This window comes from Amblyraja radiata, chromosome 11 (genome assembly GCF_010909765.2).
Source record: "Amblyraja radiata isolate CabotCenter1 chromosome 11, sAmbRad1.1.pri, whole genome shotgun sequence".
Lineage (NCBI taxonomy): Eukaryota > Metazoa > Chordata > Chondrichthyes > Rajiformes > Rajidae > Amblyraja > Amblyraja radiata.
The window spans coordinates 39,576,093-39,593,996 of record NC_045966.1 but is presented as its reverse complement, the minus strand read 5'-3'; the positions used below and the strand labels follow the sequence as shown (position 1 = coordinate 39,593,996).

Genomic DNA, 17,904 nt, shown 5'->3' with positions numbered 1-17,904 from the left:
AACATCTCCAATGAACTGATAATGACTTGATTGATTGGAAGATACGGCACGGATACAGTTCTTCAGCTCACCGAGTCCATACTGGCCATTGATCACCTGTTCACACAAGTTCTATGTTATCTTACTTTCTCATCCACTCCTTAAACACAAGGGGCAATTTACAGAGGGCCGATTAACCTACGATGTCCGCATGTCTTTGGAATGTGGGAGGAAACTGGAGCCCCCAGAGGAAACGCACGGGGTCACAAGGAGAACGTAAAAACTCCACACAGACAGGCAGCACCTGGATCAAACCTGGGTCTCTGGTGCTGTGAGGCAGCGGCTCTTCTCGCTGTGCGCCACTGTGCCCCCTTTAGGGTCATTTTAGGGCCCTTCAGCCCAACCTTCCCATGCTGACCAAGGTGCCCCATCGACACCAGTCCCACCTGCCCGCATTTGGCCCATATCCCTCTAATCCATTCCTATCCATGTACCTACCTAGTCTGCAGTTGTGTTCTAAGACGGGAGCTGTTTTCATTATGGGGTGATTAAGTAGATGAAGGGTATAGCCTCACAACCCTTTTCGATGTTTACCCATTGATATTACTGTTATTCCACCAGTGGGAGAGTCTAGGACCAGAGGGCACAGCCTCAGAATAAAATAACTTACCTTTAGAAAGGAGATTCTTTAGTCAGAGGGAATTTATTTCGTCAAAGGGTGGTGAATCTGTGGAATTCATTGCCACAGACGGTTGTGGAGGCCAAGTCATTGGGTATTTTTAAGATGGTGATTGACAGGGCCTTGATTTTACTTCGGAGTCACGTGAGTGACTACGTGAAGAACCCCGCCAGGACGCATGCGTGTCATATCGCTACACGCATTGCAACGAGTCACAGCAGGGGGAACGACGTTCCCCTTAGCGGCAGAATTTGAAAGCCGGGAACAGCAGGTAAGGAGACTCTGCGTTCCTTCCACTTACCTTACAGGTGGAGACATGGACCAGATCCACAAAGGCTGCGAAAAAGCTGGCGGGGGAGAACCGCGGAGTTGCGGGCAGCCAGCAGCAGCAGCCAACGGCACGCCAATCTCCCGAAATGGGAACAGCTGTGCCCGACTTCGCTCCCGCACCGGCCATGGCCGGGCGGTAGAGCGAAGCAAAAAACTAACAGAGTCGTTGATTCTGATGAGTCCGACTCTGAATAGCCGCGAGCGGCCAGTGCCCGTGAGCATTGGGGCCGGTTGGAGCGGCTTCAGGAGCAGCCGTAAGCGGCCAGTGCCCGTGCGCATTGGAGCCGGTTGGAGCGGCTGGGAGCGGGGAACAAGAGCAGCCGCGACGGCCAGTGCCCGTGAGCATTGGAGCCGGTTGGAGCGGCTGCAGGAACTGGAGCAGGAGCGACTTCAGGAGCAGCCGCGACGGCCAGTGCCCGTGAGCATTGGAGCCGGTTGGAGCGGCTGTTGGAGCAAGTACTCCAAAGTGACAGGCTCCGGGAGATGGAGACTAGTCACAGTGGGCAGCTAGTAAGTCCTACAGCAGTACCTCTTGTAGGGCTGCACAGTGTTTCTCCCTCATCAGAGGGGAGTACAGGGGGTCAATTCTGGGCTGACCCTGAAGAGGGGTGCAGAACATACCCCTAGTGCACATGGGGTGCAAGAAAACCTATTGGATATGGTGTCCCAGTTTATTCAACCCGACCAAACTGGCCAAAACCTGGAACCTAAAATAGCTGCAAGTATCGACTACTTGTCATTCAACCAGCTATAAGGACAGGCATTATTGGACACCACAGCAAGACACTTATCACCAGGGAACTGCAAAACACTGAATGTTCCCAGTATCAACCAGTGTATTTGAAAACATGTCGGAGCCTCAATCAGAGCCAGGGACTTGAAACTACAGAAAGTTCTGAAAGTCCTAACAGCGGGAATCACGGTTTTCGCCCGCACAATAAACAAAAAAGACATGACACAAGATCACCAGGGTGCACTGGCTTTATTTTGCAACTACCAATACGAGTAAACAGCATTAGGAAGAAGTGCCATCCAACCGGCTTTAGACCCTAATTTGCAGGCCCATGCAAACCTGGAACCTCCAAACCACCAATATTACTATTTGGAGGCAACTTATCAAAACAGGTAAAAGAACTTGACGAAGAGGGTAAAACCCTGGGGCTCATTAAAGCAACGTCTAAAAACTACTTCGGCCAGGAAAAAGCACCCCAGTCGGCCAAGACAAACTGGTGAAAGCTCAAAGGCCAGGAACACTCAACATCGGTCTTTTTAGGCCATGGCCCAGACCGGCCTTCCTGGGGAATGCGCTAACCCTCAACACCGACCCAACTACAGATCCAGACACCGGCGCCTCAACGTGCCACGGAGGATGCCGAAAAAGTAACAAACCTACCAATAGTAACCATGGAGGTAGGTGGGTCTGGTTCCTTACGAGGTTGGTGGGAGATTACAATTCTATCTGGATGCATGGAATAAATGAACTACCGACACTTATATTTTCAGAAGTATAGGGTTATACCATAGAATTTATACAAAAACATAATCCTCCAGATCAGCATGTACCGAACCGAATGTTCATGCTTACAGGCAAAGAAAAATCAAAAGCGCATGCTGAACTACAGTGGCCATATAAAAAAGGAGTAATGGAGGAAACCCAACACGAATCACAGGAATTCGAGTCCAAAATCTTTATCATAAACAAGATGGTGGTTGCCGCATCATCATAGATTTGACTAATTTGAATACTTTCGTACTATATATTCATTACTAGATGGAAACCTTTGTTACTGCTAAGCAATTGATTTCCTAGGTTACTACATGGCAAGCATCGTTTTAAAAGATGCTTACTATACAGTACCCATTAGAGGTGACCACAGATGTTATTTAACACAATGGATCATCTGGGGTTCACCCTTAACTCAGTTCACATGTCAGCGACTTTGCCGAAAGAAAAGGTTACAGCCTTCATGGAGGCTTGCAGCAAAATCATTGACATCACAAAACCATCCATCAGACTGGTAGCAAGAATAATTGGCATTATAGTGGCTGCGTTTCCAGCCACACAAATCGGACCTTTACATTATCAAAAATTACAGAGGGCTAAAATACGAGCACTCAAAAATTATGGTGGTCATTTTGACAGACCAATGAAGCTACCAACAGAGGCCATAATGGAATTAAAATGGTGGAAAGATAACATTAGGCATTGTTCCAATCCAAACATTATCAGCTACCCGTCTATGGAACTACAAACTGATGCCAGTGCACTTGGATGGGGTGCGATATTTGGATATCAGCTACCTACTTACCAGGTAAACTAAATTTAGTGGCAGACAACAGGTCACGCAAATTCAATGAAAACACTGAATGGATGTTGGATAAAAATGTATTTGCTGAAATTACAGCACGGCATGGAACACCAGTTATCGACCTATTCGCATCCAGACTCACACCAGCTATCGAATTATGTTCATGGGAACCAGAACCTGGGGCAGTGGCAACAGATGCATTTTCGCTGCATTGGGGGATTGTTTATTTATGCATTCCCTCCTTTCTGCCTCATCAGTCGGGTATTTAGGAATATACAGCAAGACTCCGCGTCTGGTATTTTGCTAGTACCCGATTGGCCTACTCAACTATGGGTCCCGGTGATACTCGACATGGTATTAGAACCATGCATCACCATCCATCATAGACCTAATTTACTGGTTCATCCCGCAACAAGGGGAAGTTACCCATGTCATAATTATATAAACCTATTAATTTGTAGAGTTTGAAAGCACCCCTACTACACCTGGGACTGACGGACCGAACAGTGGATATTATTTCAGCGAGCCACAGACAGTCCACCAAAAAACAGTACTTGGTGTCATCAAGAAATGGGAAGTACTGTCACAACAATAAACATCACCCACAGATCTATGAACATCCCGTCTGTTCTGGAATTCCTGGCAAGCCTCCATTACGATGAGAGGCTCAGTCATAGTGCCATCAACTGCGCAGAAGTGCTCTGTCAACATACCTGTGGCAAGGAACAGAGCGGCATTCTGTTGGGACACACCCTGGTAACCAAACTCATGAGGGGTATTTTTAATGTTAATCCCCCAAGAACCAGGTACTCCCAAATATGGGATGTGAGCATTGTACTGACCATGTTAAGAAACTGGTCTCCAGCTACAGCTCTGTCCCTACAGAAACTGACTATGAAAACAGTCATGCTGATGGCCTTGGTCACGGCACATAGGGTCCAGTCACTACAGAAACTAAGGCTGGACAACATGACTATTTCATCTGGAAATTTAACTTTTCACATCAATGAATTAGTCAAACAAAACAGACAGGGGTCAGCAGGCCTAAAAACAGAATTTAGGGCCTACCCGACAGATGATCGTCTCTGTATTGTAACACACTTACTATTATATATGGAGTATACTAAGATCATCAGAGTGAAAGAATTGTCACTTTTAATCAGCTACAAACAGCCACTCAAAACAGTGACAGTCCAGACCATCTCTAGATGGCTAAAACAGGTCCTACTAAAGGCTGGAGTAGACACTAGCATTTTTAAATCTCACTCCACCAGGGCTGCAGCTACATCGGCAGCTATGAAGTTGGATGTTCCTATGGACCAAATCCTCAAGACAGCAGGATGGTCAACGGAGAAAACTTTCCAACGATTTTATAACAAACCAGTCATTGAACCTGGAAAATTTGCAGAAACAATTTAAAGTTCTGTAATATAATTTACCCCATAAATAGGAGCTATAATTTGGTGGTAATATATTTATCGTTGGGTTTTCAATATCGTATTGATGTCTAATGATGTTAACACTATTCTCCCCATAATCAAGGCAGATGTGATGCATGGACTCGTTTCCACGGCATGAAATCACAGAGCTTTAAAATCTTCACGTAGTCACTCACGTGACTCCGAAGTAAAATAGTAGGATTAAACGAGAACTTACCAGTTTGAAGTTTGATCATTATTTTATGAGAAGTAACGTTGAGAGATTACGTGCCCTCCGCTCCCACCCTTGATCATATACTCAACTGGTATCTCTTCTCTAATCTTACTATGTTTAGTCATTACAGTTATCTGTGATTTCACACCGCTGCTTTGAAGAATGGCACGCATGCGTCCTGGCGGGGTTCTTCACGTAATCCCTCAACGTTACTCCTCATAAAATAACGATCAAACTTCAAACTGGTAAGTTCTCGTTTAATCCTACTATTACTAAGGGTGTCAGGGGTTATGAGGAGAAGGCAGGAGAATGGGGTTGAGAGGGAAAGATAGATCAGCCATGAGTGAATGGCGAAGTAGACTTCATGGGCCGAATGACCTAATTCTGCTCCTATAATGTATGAACATGAATTTAATGTGAGTTAATGACTCGTATTAACTGCATTCTTTACAGGCGTTGCTCGAAGCCCAGAATCAGTTCCGGGTTCATGTTCCCAACTTCACTTTCAACCTGGGATTCTCTGGAAAATTCTACTACACCGGTGGGTTTTGCTGTCAAGCTCTGTTAGTTGCTGCGGCCCTTGACTGTCTCTCACTGTCTAGCTCTAGTGTCATAGAGTCATAAGGCACGGAAACAGGCCGCTTGGCCCACATTGTCCATGCTGACCAAGATGCCCCATCCACACTAGTCCCATCTGTCTGTGTTTGGCCCATATCCCTCTACGGTGAATTCTCTAATTTTAAGTAACTTCTACCTTCACTCCCCTCCCTTACCACCACCTCCCCCACCCCCCCCCCCCCCCCCCCCCCACCAACCCTTCCTTGCCCCTTTCTCCACCCTAGTCGTTTAACCACCGTTCTCCACTATTGTATCCCTCTTGAAATCATACTTCCCTAGCCAACAATGGGCCTCGCAGGGCACCACCCTGCTTGAGGTAATTGGCGGCCGGCTTTGATTTGTCCTGGTCTTTTCTCACCTCCAGTTTACCTGAACGGTCCTGACCCGCGACGCCACCCATCTTTTTTTTCCAGAGATGCTGCCAGATCGCTGAGTTACTCCAGCACATTGCACTATCCCGCTAAACCTTTCCTATCCATGTACCTGTCCAAATGTCTTTTAAATGTTGTTATAGTACTTGCCTCAACTACCTCCTCTGGCAGCTCATTCCATACACCCACCACCCAGTGTGAAAAAGTTGCTCTTGTAGTGGGTGAAAAATCTTTTCCTCATCTCAGTCCTAAATGGCCTACCCCTTATTCTTAAACTGTGACCCATGGTTCTGGACTTCCCCCAACATCGGGAACATTTTTCCTGCATCTAGCCTGTCCAATCCTTTAAGAATTTTATATATTTCTAGATCCCCTCTCATCCTACTAAATTCCAGTGAATGCAAGCCCAGTCGACCCATTCTTTCATCATATGACAGTCCCGCCATCCCGGGAATTAACTACGCTGCACTCCTCAATAGCCATAATGTCCTTCCTCAAATTAGGAGACCAAAATTGCACACAATACTCCAAGTGCGGTCTCAGCAGGCCCCTGTACAACCGCAGTAGGACCTCCTTGCTCCTAAACTCAAATCCTCTCGCAATGAAGGCCAACATGCCATTAGCTTTCTTCACTGCCTGCTATACCTGCATGCTTACTTTCAGTGACTGATGTATAAGCATACCTAGGTCTCGTTACACCTTCCCTTTTCTTAATATGACGCCATTCAAATAATAATCTGCCTTCCTGTTCTTGCCACCAAAGTGGTTAACTTCATATTTATCATCATTATACTGCATCTGCCATGCATCTGCCCATTCACCCAACCTGTCCAAGTCACCCTGCAGCATAATAGCATCCTCGTTGCAGCTCTGCCACCCAGCTTTGTGTCATCCGCAAACTTGGAGGTGTGCTTGTAGAAAGGAGGAACTGCAGATGCTGGTTTAGAAAAACAAAAGACACAAAGTGCTGGAGTAACTCAGCAGGTCAGGCAGCACCTGTGGAGAACAAGGATTGGTGACATTTTGGGTTGTGACCCTTCTTCAGGCCCCACCTATCACTTACCAGGCATTGTTCTTTCCCTCCTCTCTTCCAGTTGTCCCCTCCCCACCCACCTCCACCCGTCTGAAGAAAAGTCCTGACCCAAAACATCACCTATCCCTATTCTCCAGAGATTCTGTCTGACCCGCTGATATACTCCAGCACTTGGTACCTTTGTTTGTAAACCAGCACCCTGCAGTTCCTGTGTCATAGAGTCATAGAGTCACACAGCATGGACCCAGGCCCTTTGGCCCAACTCATCCATGCCATCCAAGATGCCCCATCTACGTTACTCCCACCTGCCTGGGCCATATCCCTCTAAACCGTTCCTGTGCGTGTGCCTGTCTAAATGTTTTTTACATGCAGTTAAATGTTGTTGAGCATTGAATAGTGTACGTCTAGCCAGGAATGTTGCTAATCGTGAGTTGCCCTCCTGTTCTCCAGGGACTGATGAGGAGGACAAAGGGGACAATCTGCTCCTGTCCAACATGAAGGAGTTTTGGTGGTTCCCCCACATGTGGAGCCACATGCAACCTCACCTCTTCCACAACCAGTCAGTCCTCGTCGAGCAAATGCTCCTCAACAAGCAGTTTGCAGTGGTGAGTACAAACGGCAAGGCCACCATCATAATCAAGGGCCAGTCTCACCCTGTTCACTTCCTCTTCGTAGGATCATAAGATCATAAGTGACAGGAGTAAAATTAGACCCATCAAGTCTCCTCTGCCATTCAATCATGGCTGATCGATCTTTCCCTCCTGACCCCATTCTCCTGCCTTCTCCCCATAACCTCAGACACCCATACTAATCAAGAATCTATCTATCTATCTCTGCCTTAAATATATACACTGACTTTGCCTCCACAGCCTTCTGTGGCGAAGAATTCCACAGATTCACCACCCACTCTAACCTAAGAAATTCCTCCTTTTCTCGTTCCTAAAAGAACATCCTTTAATTCTGAGGCTACGACCTCTAGTCCTAGCCTCTCCCACTAGTGGAAACATCGTCTCCAAATCCACTCTATTTCACTATTCTGTACATTTCGCTCTTCTACCCTGTCCCATTAGGGCCAGAGGCACAGAAGTCTGAAATTACCCCTCCATGTTCTCCACAGATGCTGCCTGACCGGCTGAGTTACTCCAGCACTTGGTGTATTTTGTTTTTGTTAACCAGCATCTGCAGTTCCTTGTTTCTACAGGTGATAGGTGGAGATACAGGGGAGAATGGTATGATAGGCAGATGGTTGGACAAGGCCAGAGATGACAAGATAAAAAGAGATAAGGAGAAAAGAGGTGCGAAATTTGAAGCCAGAGGAAGGAAGACACCAGGAAGTGCAGATGCTAGTTTACCAAAGAAAGCACAAAGTGCTGGAGTGTCTGCATAGGAGTAGGTCATTCGGCCCTTCGAGCCAGCACCGCCACTGGCCCTTGTGGCTAAGGGGATCAGAGGGTATGGAGAGAAGGCAGGTACGGGATACTGTTGGATGATCAGCCATGATCATATTGAATGGCGGTGCAGGCTCGAAGGGCCGAATGGCCTACTCCTGCACCTAATTTCTATGTTTCTATGTTTCTATGTTTCAATGTGATCATGGCTGATCATCCCCAATCAGTACCCCGTTCCTGCCTTTGCCCCATATCCCCTGACTCCGTTATCTTCAAGAGCTCTATCTAGTAAGTATCCAGAGAACCGGCCTCCACCGCCCTCTGAGGCAGAGAATTCCACAGACTCACAACTCTCTGTGTCTGGGACAGTTTCTTCCCAGCTGTTATCAAGCAACTGAACAGTCCTATCACCGTCCCAACTGGAGAGCGGTCCTGACCTCCCATCTACCTCATTGGAAACCCTTGGACTCTCTTTAATCGGACTTTACTAGACTTTAGCTTGCACTAAACGTTATTCCCTTTATTCGGGTGAGGTGGCTGATCTCAACCTCATGGGGACTTCCACAGCCGGCCGATCGGATAATACGGCAAGGCTCTGGAATCAAGTAGGCCGGAGAATCGGTGGTGGACCTGCACGATCGTATCTAAAAAGCAGCAGCCTGGTCGGTATTCCCTGCAGTGTTCGTTATTGCCCTTGCTGCTTGAATGCTGATAATAGATGCAGAATCCCCTCGAGTATTCACTCAGGCCCTCTGGCCTCTGGCCTCGCTCTTCCCTTGTTCCCGTCACAGACTGTTTCCCCTGAACTCTGAGGAGCTTCTTTCTAAAGCAGTGATGCTGAGATGGGGAGAGTGCGGTGTCGGGTAACTGTGGTTGTCATTGTGAAAGATTCTCTGAAAGAGCCCATTGTGGGAACAGTCACGTTGCACTGGCGAAGTATTTATAAACTACTGTGTGGCACATACATGCTATAGGGAGAGACCTTACTACTTGGGAAGGCTAGAACAGTACAGCACAGGACACATAGTGCTGGAGTAACATAGAAACATAGAAAATAGGTGCAGGAGTAGGCCATTCGGCCCTTCGAGCCTGCACCGCCATTCAATATGATCATGGCTGATCATCCAACTCAGTATCCTGTACCTGCCTTCTCTCCATACCCCCTGATCCCTTTAGCCACAAGGGCCACATCTAACTCCCTCTTAAATATAGCCAATTAACTGGCCTCAACTACCTTCTGTGGCAGAGAATTCCAGAGATTCACCACTCTCTGTGTGAAAAATGTTTTCCTCATCTCGGTCCTAAAAGATTTCCTCCTTATCCTTAAACTGTGATCCCTTGTTCTGGACTTCCCCAACATCGGGAACAATCTTCCTGCATCTAGCCTGTGCAACCCCTTAAGAATTTTGTAAGTTTCTATAAGATCCCCCCTCAATCTTCTAAATTCTAGCGAGTACAAACCGAGTCTATCCAGTCTTTCTTTTTATATGAAAGTCCTGACATCCCAGGAATCAGTCTGGTGAACCTTCTCTGTACTCCGTCTTTCCTCAGATTAGGAGACCAAAACTGTACGCAATACTCCAGGTGTGGTCTCAGCAGCACGGTGGCGCAGCGGTAGAGCTGCAGCCTTACAGCGCCAGAGACCCAGGTTCGATCCTGACCTCGGGTGCTGTCTGTACAGAGTTTGTACGTTATCCCTGTGACCGCGTGGGTTTTCTCCGGGTGCTCCCGTTTCCTCCCACACTCCAAAGATGTGCAGGTTTGTAGGTTAATTGGCTTCTGTAAATTCTTAATTGTTCCCAGTGTGCAGGTTAGTGCTAGTATACAGGGTGATCGATAGTCGCCGCAGACTCAGTGGGGTGAAGGGCCTGTTTCCATGCTGTGTCTCTATAGTAAAGTCTAAAGGGTGAGGCAGCATCTCTGGAGGACATGGATAGGCAACATTTTGGGTCGGGACCATTCTTCAGCATAGGAATAGGCCCTTTGACCAACAATGTATTTGCCGAACATGATATCAAGTTGTTCTCTTCTGCCTGCTCATACATAGAACATAGAACATCGAACAGTACAGCATAGGAACAGGCCATTCTGCCCACAATTCTGTGCTGACCATGACCATAATCTCCTATGCCTGCGCATACATAGAATGTAGAAAGGTACAGCAGAGGAACATGGCCTTTGGCCCACAGTCCACTGAACATAATGCCTTAATTAAACTAATCTCCTCTGCCTGCACGTGATCCACATCCCTCCATTCTCTGCTGATCCATGTGCATTGTCTAAAAGCCTCTTAAAACACCACTATCGTATCTTCCAGGTACCCACTACCTTTTGCCACTAACGCCACAGACGCCTGTAGAGGCTGGTTCATTGGGTATTTTTAAAGCAGAGATTGATGGGTTCTTGCTTAGTACGGGCATCAAAGATTATAGGGAGAAGGCAGGAGAATGACAATAGACAATAGGTGCAGGAGTAGGCCATTCGGCCCTTCGAGCCAGCACCGCCATTCAATGTGATCATGGCTGATCATCGCCAATCAGTACCCCGTTCCTGCCTTCTCCCCATATCCCCTGACTCCACTATCTATAAGAGCCCTATCTAGCTCTGTCTTGAAAGTATCCAGAGAACCGGCCTCCACCGCCCTCTGAGACAGAGAATTCCACAGACTCACAACTCTCTGTGTGAAAAAGTGTTTCCTCGTCTCCGTTCTAGATGGCTTACCCCTTATTCTTAAACTGTGGCCCCTGGTTCTTGACTCCCCCAACATTGAGAACAAGTTTCCTGCCTCTAGCGTGTCCAAACCCTTAATAATCTTATATGTTTCAATAAGATCCCCTCTCATCATTCTAAATTCCAGAGTATACTAGCCCAGCCACTCCATTCTCTCAGCATATGACAGTTCCGCCATCCCGGGAATTAACCTTGTGAACCTACGCTGCACTTCCTCAATAGCAAGAATGTCCTTCCTCAAATTTGGAGACCAAAACTGCACACAATACTCCAGGTGTGGTCTCACTAGTGCCCTGTACAACTGCAGAAGGACCTCTTTGCTCCTCTACTCAACTCCTCTTGTTATGAAGGCCAACATGCCATTAGCTTTCTTCACTGCGTGCTGTACTTGCATGCTTACTTTCATTGACTGTTGAACAAGGACCCCCAGATCCCTTTGTACTTCCCCTTTTCCCAACTTGATACCATTTAGATAATAATCTGCCTTCCTGTTCTTGCTACCAAAATGGATAACCTCATATTTATCCACATTAAACTGAGAGGAAAAGATAGATCAGCCATGATTGAATGGCGGAGTAGACTTGATGTACCAAATGGCTTAATTCTGCTCCTATAACTTATTAACGTATGAAACTAATATAAGATTACAAATGGGTGCACGGTGGCGCAGAGGTAGACTTACTTACTTACTTACTGCCTATTATTCCTCCTGGCCTGTAGGGCAGCAACGAAGGTCCTCCATTCAGTAGTGTTGATTCCTTCAGTTGCTATTTCCGTAACATATTTGTTTTACGAGACAGGGTTGTTAGCCCTGTGCTCAACCTCCTACCTGGAGGACCAGTCGATCGCTCTTCGTCTCGCCTCTACCCTTCGACCTGTCCAGCATGGGAGACCCTAACAGGAGACGAATCTCCCGCTGGCATTGCTCGAGGGGTCACTGAGACACACAAGCTCCCCGACCACGACAAGGTTGCAATCCAACGGGGAGGTAGAGGTAGAGTTGCTGCCACACTGTGCCAGATACACGGGTTTGAACCTGACTACGGGTGCTGCCTATACGGAGTTTGTACGTTCTCCCCGTGACCTGCGTGGGTTTTCTCCGGGTGCTCCGGTTTCCTCCCGCACCCCAAAGACGTACAGGTTTTTGGGCTAATTGGCTTGTTATAATTGTGAATTATTCCCAGTGTGTGCAGGATAGTGTTAGTGGGGTTCGTGATTGACCGGTGTCCGTGCTTTGTCTCTAAGCTAAACTAAAATGGCGGGCTCGCTCTTTGTCCCTTGCAGGAGCATGGAATCCCCACGGACATTGGCTACGCGGTAGCTCCCCACCATTCTGGAGTCTACCCTGTACACATGCAGCTGTATGAAGCCTGGAAGCTGGTCTGGGGCATGAAGGTGACAAGCACTGAGGAATACCCGCACCTGAAGCCGGCACGCTTCCGACGGGGGTTCAAGCACCACGGCATCATGGTAGGTCGGGCTCAGACCCACCCAACCGCGAGCCGCTCCGCCCTCTGTGACAGCAGAGGTGTCATAGCTCGGTACAGGGACGGGCAGGATTTACCTGCACTGGAAACATAGGGGGGCACAGTGGCACCTCTGTAGAGCTTTAGAATTTAGAGATGAAGCGCGGAAACAGGCCCTTCGGCCCACCAGGTCTGCGCCAACCAGCGATCACCCCGTGCACCAGCACTGTCCTGCACACTAGGGACAATTTACAACTTTTCCCAAAGTCAAGTAACGTACAAACGTGTACTGTCTTTCGAGTATGGGAGGAAACCGGACCACGAGGTCACCCGCAGTCAGGATCGAACCCAGGTCTCTGGCACTGTTAGACAGCAACTCTACTGCTGCGCCACTGTGCCGCCTTTTTAGTGAGCTTCAAGTTAATTATTGAATTACAAATACTAGAGGCCCATTAATAAAAATTGTAATATGGGCAATGGTTTCAGGCTAGACACCCACCATTGACTCCATCTATGTTTAAAGCTACTTTGGAGAAGTTGCTGCCTCACAGCACCCGGGTTCGATCCTGACCTTGGGTGATGTCTGTGTGTGTGTGTGTGTGTGTGGAGTTTGCACGATCTCCCTGTGACCACGTGGGTTTCCTCCAGGTGCTTCAGTTTCCTTCCATATCCCAAAGACGTACGGGTTTGTACGTTAATTGGTCCTCTGTAAATTGCACCTAGTGCGTACGATGGTGGATGAGAAAGTGGGATAACATAGAACTTGTGTGAACGGGCGATCGATGGCCGGCGTGGACTCGGTGGGCCGAAGGACCTGTTTCCATGTCATATCTCTAAACTAAACTCAAATTCAACTAAACTTATAGCAAGGAGGAGAAGTTGGGATTTCTTTGCCATACAACACAAGTAGAAACAGGGACTTGACTCCTGTGACTTATGAACTGATAAACCTGGAGGAACTCAGCAGGTTAGGCAGCATTCGTGGGGGGAATAGAACACTAAAATAGGAACACTAAACGTTATTCCCTTTATCCTGTATCTGTGGACAGCTTGATTGTAATCACTTATAGTCTTTCCACTGACTGGATAGCATGCAACAAAAAGCCTCGGGACACATAACAATAAACTAAACTAAACTAAAATGCAGCTAGTTTGGACACCTATTAATTAAGATTTTGATTCTCTCTAGTCATCATTTTGGGTGAGAGGGCGTGTTAGGGGAGGGGGACGTGTCGATTTGACATAAGTGCTGACCGCCAGAACTTGGCCAAGGAAGCCAAACACCGCTGGGGGTGGGATCAGGATCGAGGGTCCCTCGTAAACCAGGAGGATGAAGGGAGGTGGGCTTTGGCCCATCTGCTCAGTGCCTTCCCGTGCTTGCCAAATGTGCTTTGACACATCAGCAGTTCGAAGCTCAACTGGGCCCAAGTGATGGGATCAAGTGGTGATTCTGTGCAGATGACAGACACAAAATGCTGGCCAGGCAACATCTCTGGTGAAAAGAAATAGGTAACGTTTCGTGTTTGGACCCTTCTTCTGTTCTCCAGAGATGCCGCTTGGTTCACTGAGTTACTCCAACAATCTTTGGATTCTGCAAATAGGTTGAGAGAGTTGGTGAAGACTTGGCAATTGAACTACCTTCATTGGTCGGGACATTGAGTATCATGAAGTCATAATGCAGTTTTATAAGCTTTTGGTCAGGCCGTATTTGGAGTATTGCGTGCAGTTCTGGTGGCTCCATTACAGGAAGGATGTGGAGGCTTTGGAGAGGGTGCAGAAGACATTCACCTGAATGCTGCCTAGATTAGGGGAGAAGGGGAGAAGGCAGGAACGGGGTACTGATTGGTGATGATCAGCCATGATCACATTGAATGGCGGTGCTGGCTCGAAGGGCCGAATGGCCTACTCCTGCATCTATTGTCTATTGTCTATAAGAGGGAAACTGTTGGATAAACTTAGATTATTTTCTCTGGAATGTCAGAGGCTGAGGGGAGACCTGATAGAAACATATGTGAGAGGCTTAGTTAGGGTAGACAGTCGAACCTTTGTTCCCCAGGGTGCAGATGTCAAAGGCTAGAGGGCTTAGCTTTAAGGAGCGAGGGGCAAAGTTTAAAGGAGATGTGTGAGGAGCAGTTTCTTACACAGTTGGGGGGGGGGGGGGTCTGGAGCACACTGCCAGGGGTGGTGGTGGGGGCAGAAACAATGGTGGAGTTTAACAGGCTTTTAGATTGATCAGCAGGGAATGGAGGGATATGCATCCTGTGCAGGCAGAGAAGATTTGCATAACTTGGCATCATGTTTGGCTTGTTCATTGTGGGCAGAAGGGCCTGATCCTCTGCTGTACTGTTCTCTATTTGATGGAAAAGAGGGGTTTATTGATAGAAAATAATTGATCAGGGTGGCACAGTTGCGCAGCAGCAGACCAGAGACCCGGGTTCGATCCAGACCTCAGGCCCTGTCTGTGCGTGAAGTTTGTACATTCTCCCTTTGACCGCGTGGGTTTCCTCCGAGTGCTCCAGTTTCATCCCACGTGCCTAAGACGTGTGGGTTGTATAGGTTAACTGGCTGCTGTAAATTGCCCCTAGTGTGTAGGGTGTGAATGAGAAAGTGAGATAACATAGAACTAGTGTGAACGGGTGATCGCTGATCGGCATAGACTCAGTGGGCAGAAGGGCCTGTTTCCATGCTGAATATGATATGTGATTGGCACCATTTTGTCTACAATACAAGAACTGACTGTGCCGGTCCTGAGATTCACAACACACCCCAACCTCACCATCTTTACCTCTGCTGTTCCACTGGGTCAGAGTCGGCTCTGAACATTTATTTTTAGTTATACTTTCGCTGAAGGGATTAACAATCCCCTGAGGCTGTGATGTTTGGGGTGCAATGTCCTGCGGTAATCCTCACAGTACGACTTTGCAGCTTACTGCCAACCTTTGCTGCCAGTGCAACCTCCGCAGGTAGCTCTCCAAATGTACTGTCAGCTTGCATTACACCTTGGTTTGGGAACAGCTCTGCCCAAGATGGCAAGAAATTGCAGAGAGCTGTAGATGTAGCTCAGTCCTTCGCACAGACCAGACTCCCCACCATCTACTCCATCTACACTTGGGAAAGCAGCCAACATAATCAAAGATGTCATGAAAATCGTCTAGATCTAGGAATAGATCGGATAGACGCACATATATTCTTACCCAGGGATGGGGAATCGAGAACCAGAGGACATAGGTTTAAGATGAGGGGGGAAAGATTTAATAGGAACCTGAGGGGCGATGTTTTCACTCAGAGGGTGGTGGGTGTATGGAACGAGCTGCCAGAGGAGGTAATTGAGGCAGGGACTATAACAACATTTAAAAGACATTTGGACAGATACATGGATAGTTTAGTTGAGAGATGCAGCAGGGAAACAGGCCCCCACGCTGACCACCAATCACCCATACGCTAGATTTATACTACAGTCTAGAGGCAATTTACAGAAAACAATTAACTGAGGGCTTACAAACCTGTATGTCTTTGGAACGTGGGAGGGAACCATCCTACCAACAACTAGAGACGACAGTCCTGAAGCACTATCTACCTCATTGGAGACGCTCAGACTATCTTTGATCGAGCCTTACAGGCTTTACCTTGCACTAAATATTATTTGCGTTATTCCATTTATCCTGTATTTGTACACAGTGATGGCTCAATTATAGTCATTTGTTGTCTTTCCGCTAACTAGATAGTATGTAACAAAAGCTTTTCAGTGTCCTTGGTATACATGACAATAAATTAAACTCAAACTCACCCAGAGGAAACCCACGCGGTCACAGGGAGAACATGCAAATTCCATACAGATAGCACCCATGGTCAGGATCGAACCCGGGACTCTGGCGCTGTGAGGTAACAGGCATACCACCACGCCACCCTGCCGCCATAGGAAAGGTTTAGAGGGCTATGGGCCAAACACAGGCAGGTGCGACTAGTGTAGATGGGGCATTTTGATCAGCATGGACACGTTGGACTGAAGGGCCTGTTTTCGTGCTGCATGCCTCTGTGACTATTTGCTATTCTCAGTCTCTGTTCCTTCGTACAGGTTCTGCCCCGTCAAACTTGCGGTCTTTTCACGCACACTATATTCTACAACGAGTACCCTGGAGGACCAAAGGAGCTGGACAAGATCATCAACGGTGGAGAGCTATTCCTCACCATCCTCCTCAATCCCGTGAGTACTTGCTGTGTGGAGTTTGCACGTTCTCCCTGTGGCCGCCTTGGTTTCCCCCGTTTCCCAAAGACGGGCGGGTTTGTACGTTTATTGGCCTCTGTCAAATGTTGCCTCTGGTGTGTAGGGAGGGGATGAGAACGTGGGATTAATGTGAACAGGTGATGGGTAGCTAGTGTGGACATGGTGGGCGGATGGACCTGGTTCCCTGCTGCATCTATAAACTAAAACTAAAGAAAACGCATGTTTGGAAAGGAACTGCAGATGCTGGTTTATACCAAAGAGACAGAAATGCTACTCAGCAGGTTAGGCGGCATCTCTGGAGAAAAAGGATGTGACATTTCAGTTTGGGACTGTTCTTCATGATTGTTGGTCGATGTCGACCTGGTGGGCCGCAGGGCCTGTTTCCAGGCAAAATCTTTAAATCAGTCAAGCTGACGGAAGTTAAAATTATCTACTAAATAAATAGAAAATAGACGTGTGGATTGATAGTTTAGCAGCAGGAGAGAGTTGCTGAGTACTGAAGACGCCAATAGTTGCCATCACAGTGTGTCCCAGCAGCAGATTGGGATGTTTATTTTCACGATTTAGCAGTAATACTTTGGCAGGCGGTGGTTCACACCTTCTCCCTGCCACAGATGGAAAACCAGCCAGGATGCCTCATGCCAAAATCTTGCTGCGGATGGAAGAGACGCAGAGAGAGGGAAGTAATTACTGCTCCCGGGGAGGGGAGGTTTAAAGCCTCTGCCTTGTGCAGATGGCCCTTTGGCATGGTCCCGACCTGAACCGTCACCTATACATGTTCTCCAAAGATGCTGCCTAACCCACTGAGCTTCTCCAATACTTTGTGTCTATCTCTGGGTTTGATAGGAGTGGACTTTAGACTTTAGAGATACAGCGAGGAAACAGGCCCTTCGGCCCACCTAGTCTGTGCCGACCAGCGATCTCCCCATGCACCAGCACTATCCTGCGCAGCACTAGGGCCAATTTACAATTTACAGAAGCCAATTAACCTACAAACTTGCACATCTTAGGAGGTGGGTGGAAATCGGAAGACCCGGAGAAAACCCGGAGAAGTCACAGGGAGAACGAGCCACCTCCGTACAGACAGCAGCTGGCGGCACCACTGAGCAGCAGTAGAGGTACT

General features: G+C 47.7%; 1 protein-coding gene across 6 annotated transcripts in view; it reads left to right on the top strand.

The window, feature by feature from the left end:
* Positions 1–17,904, top strand: part of ndst1 (N-deacetylase and N-sulfotransferase 1) — a 107,902-nt gene that overhangs the window by 73,141 nt on the left and 16,857 nt on the right. For all 6 annotated transcript variants that reach the window (XM_033029748.1, XM_033029742.1, XM_033029743.1 and 3 more), the window contains 4 exons: positions 5,404–5,491; positions 7,423–7,577; positions 12,375–12,560; positions 16,632–16,760. In XM_033029748.1, coding sequence (XP_032885639.1) covers positions 5,404–5,491; positions 7,423–7,577; positions 12,375–12,560; positions 16,632–16,760 — 558 coding nt within the window. The remainder of the gene's footprint in view (positions 1–5,403; positions 5,492–7,422; positions 7,578–12,374; positions 12,561–16,631; positions 16,761–17,904) is intronic.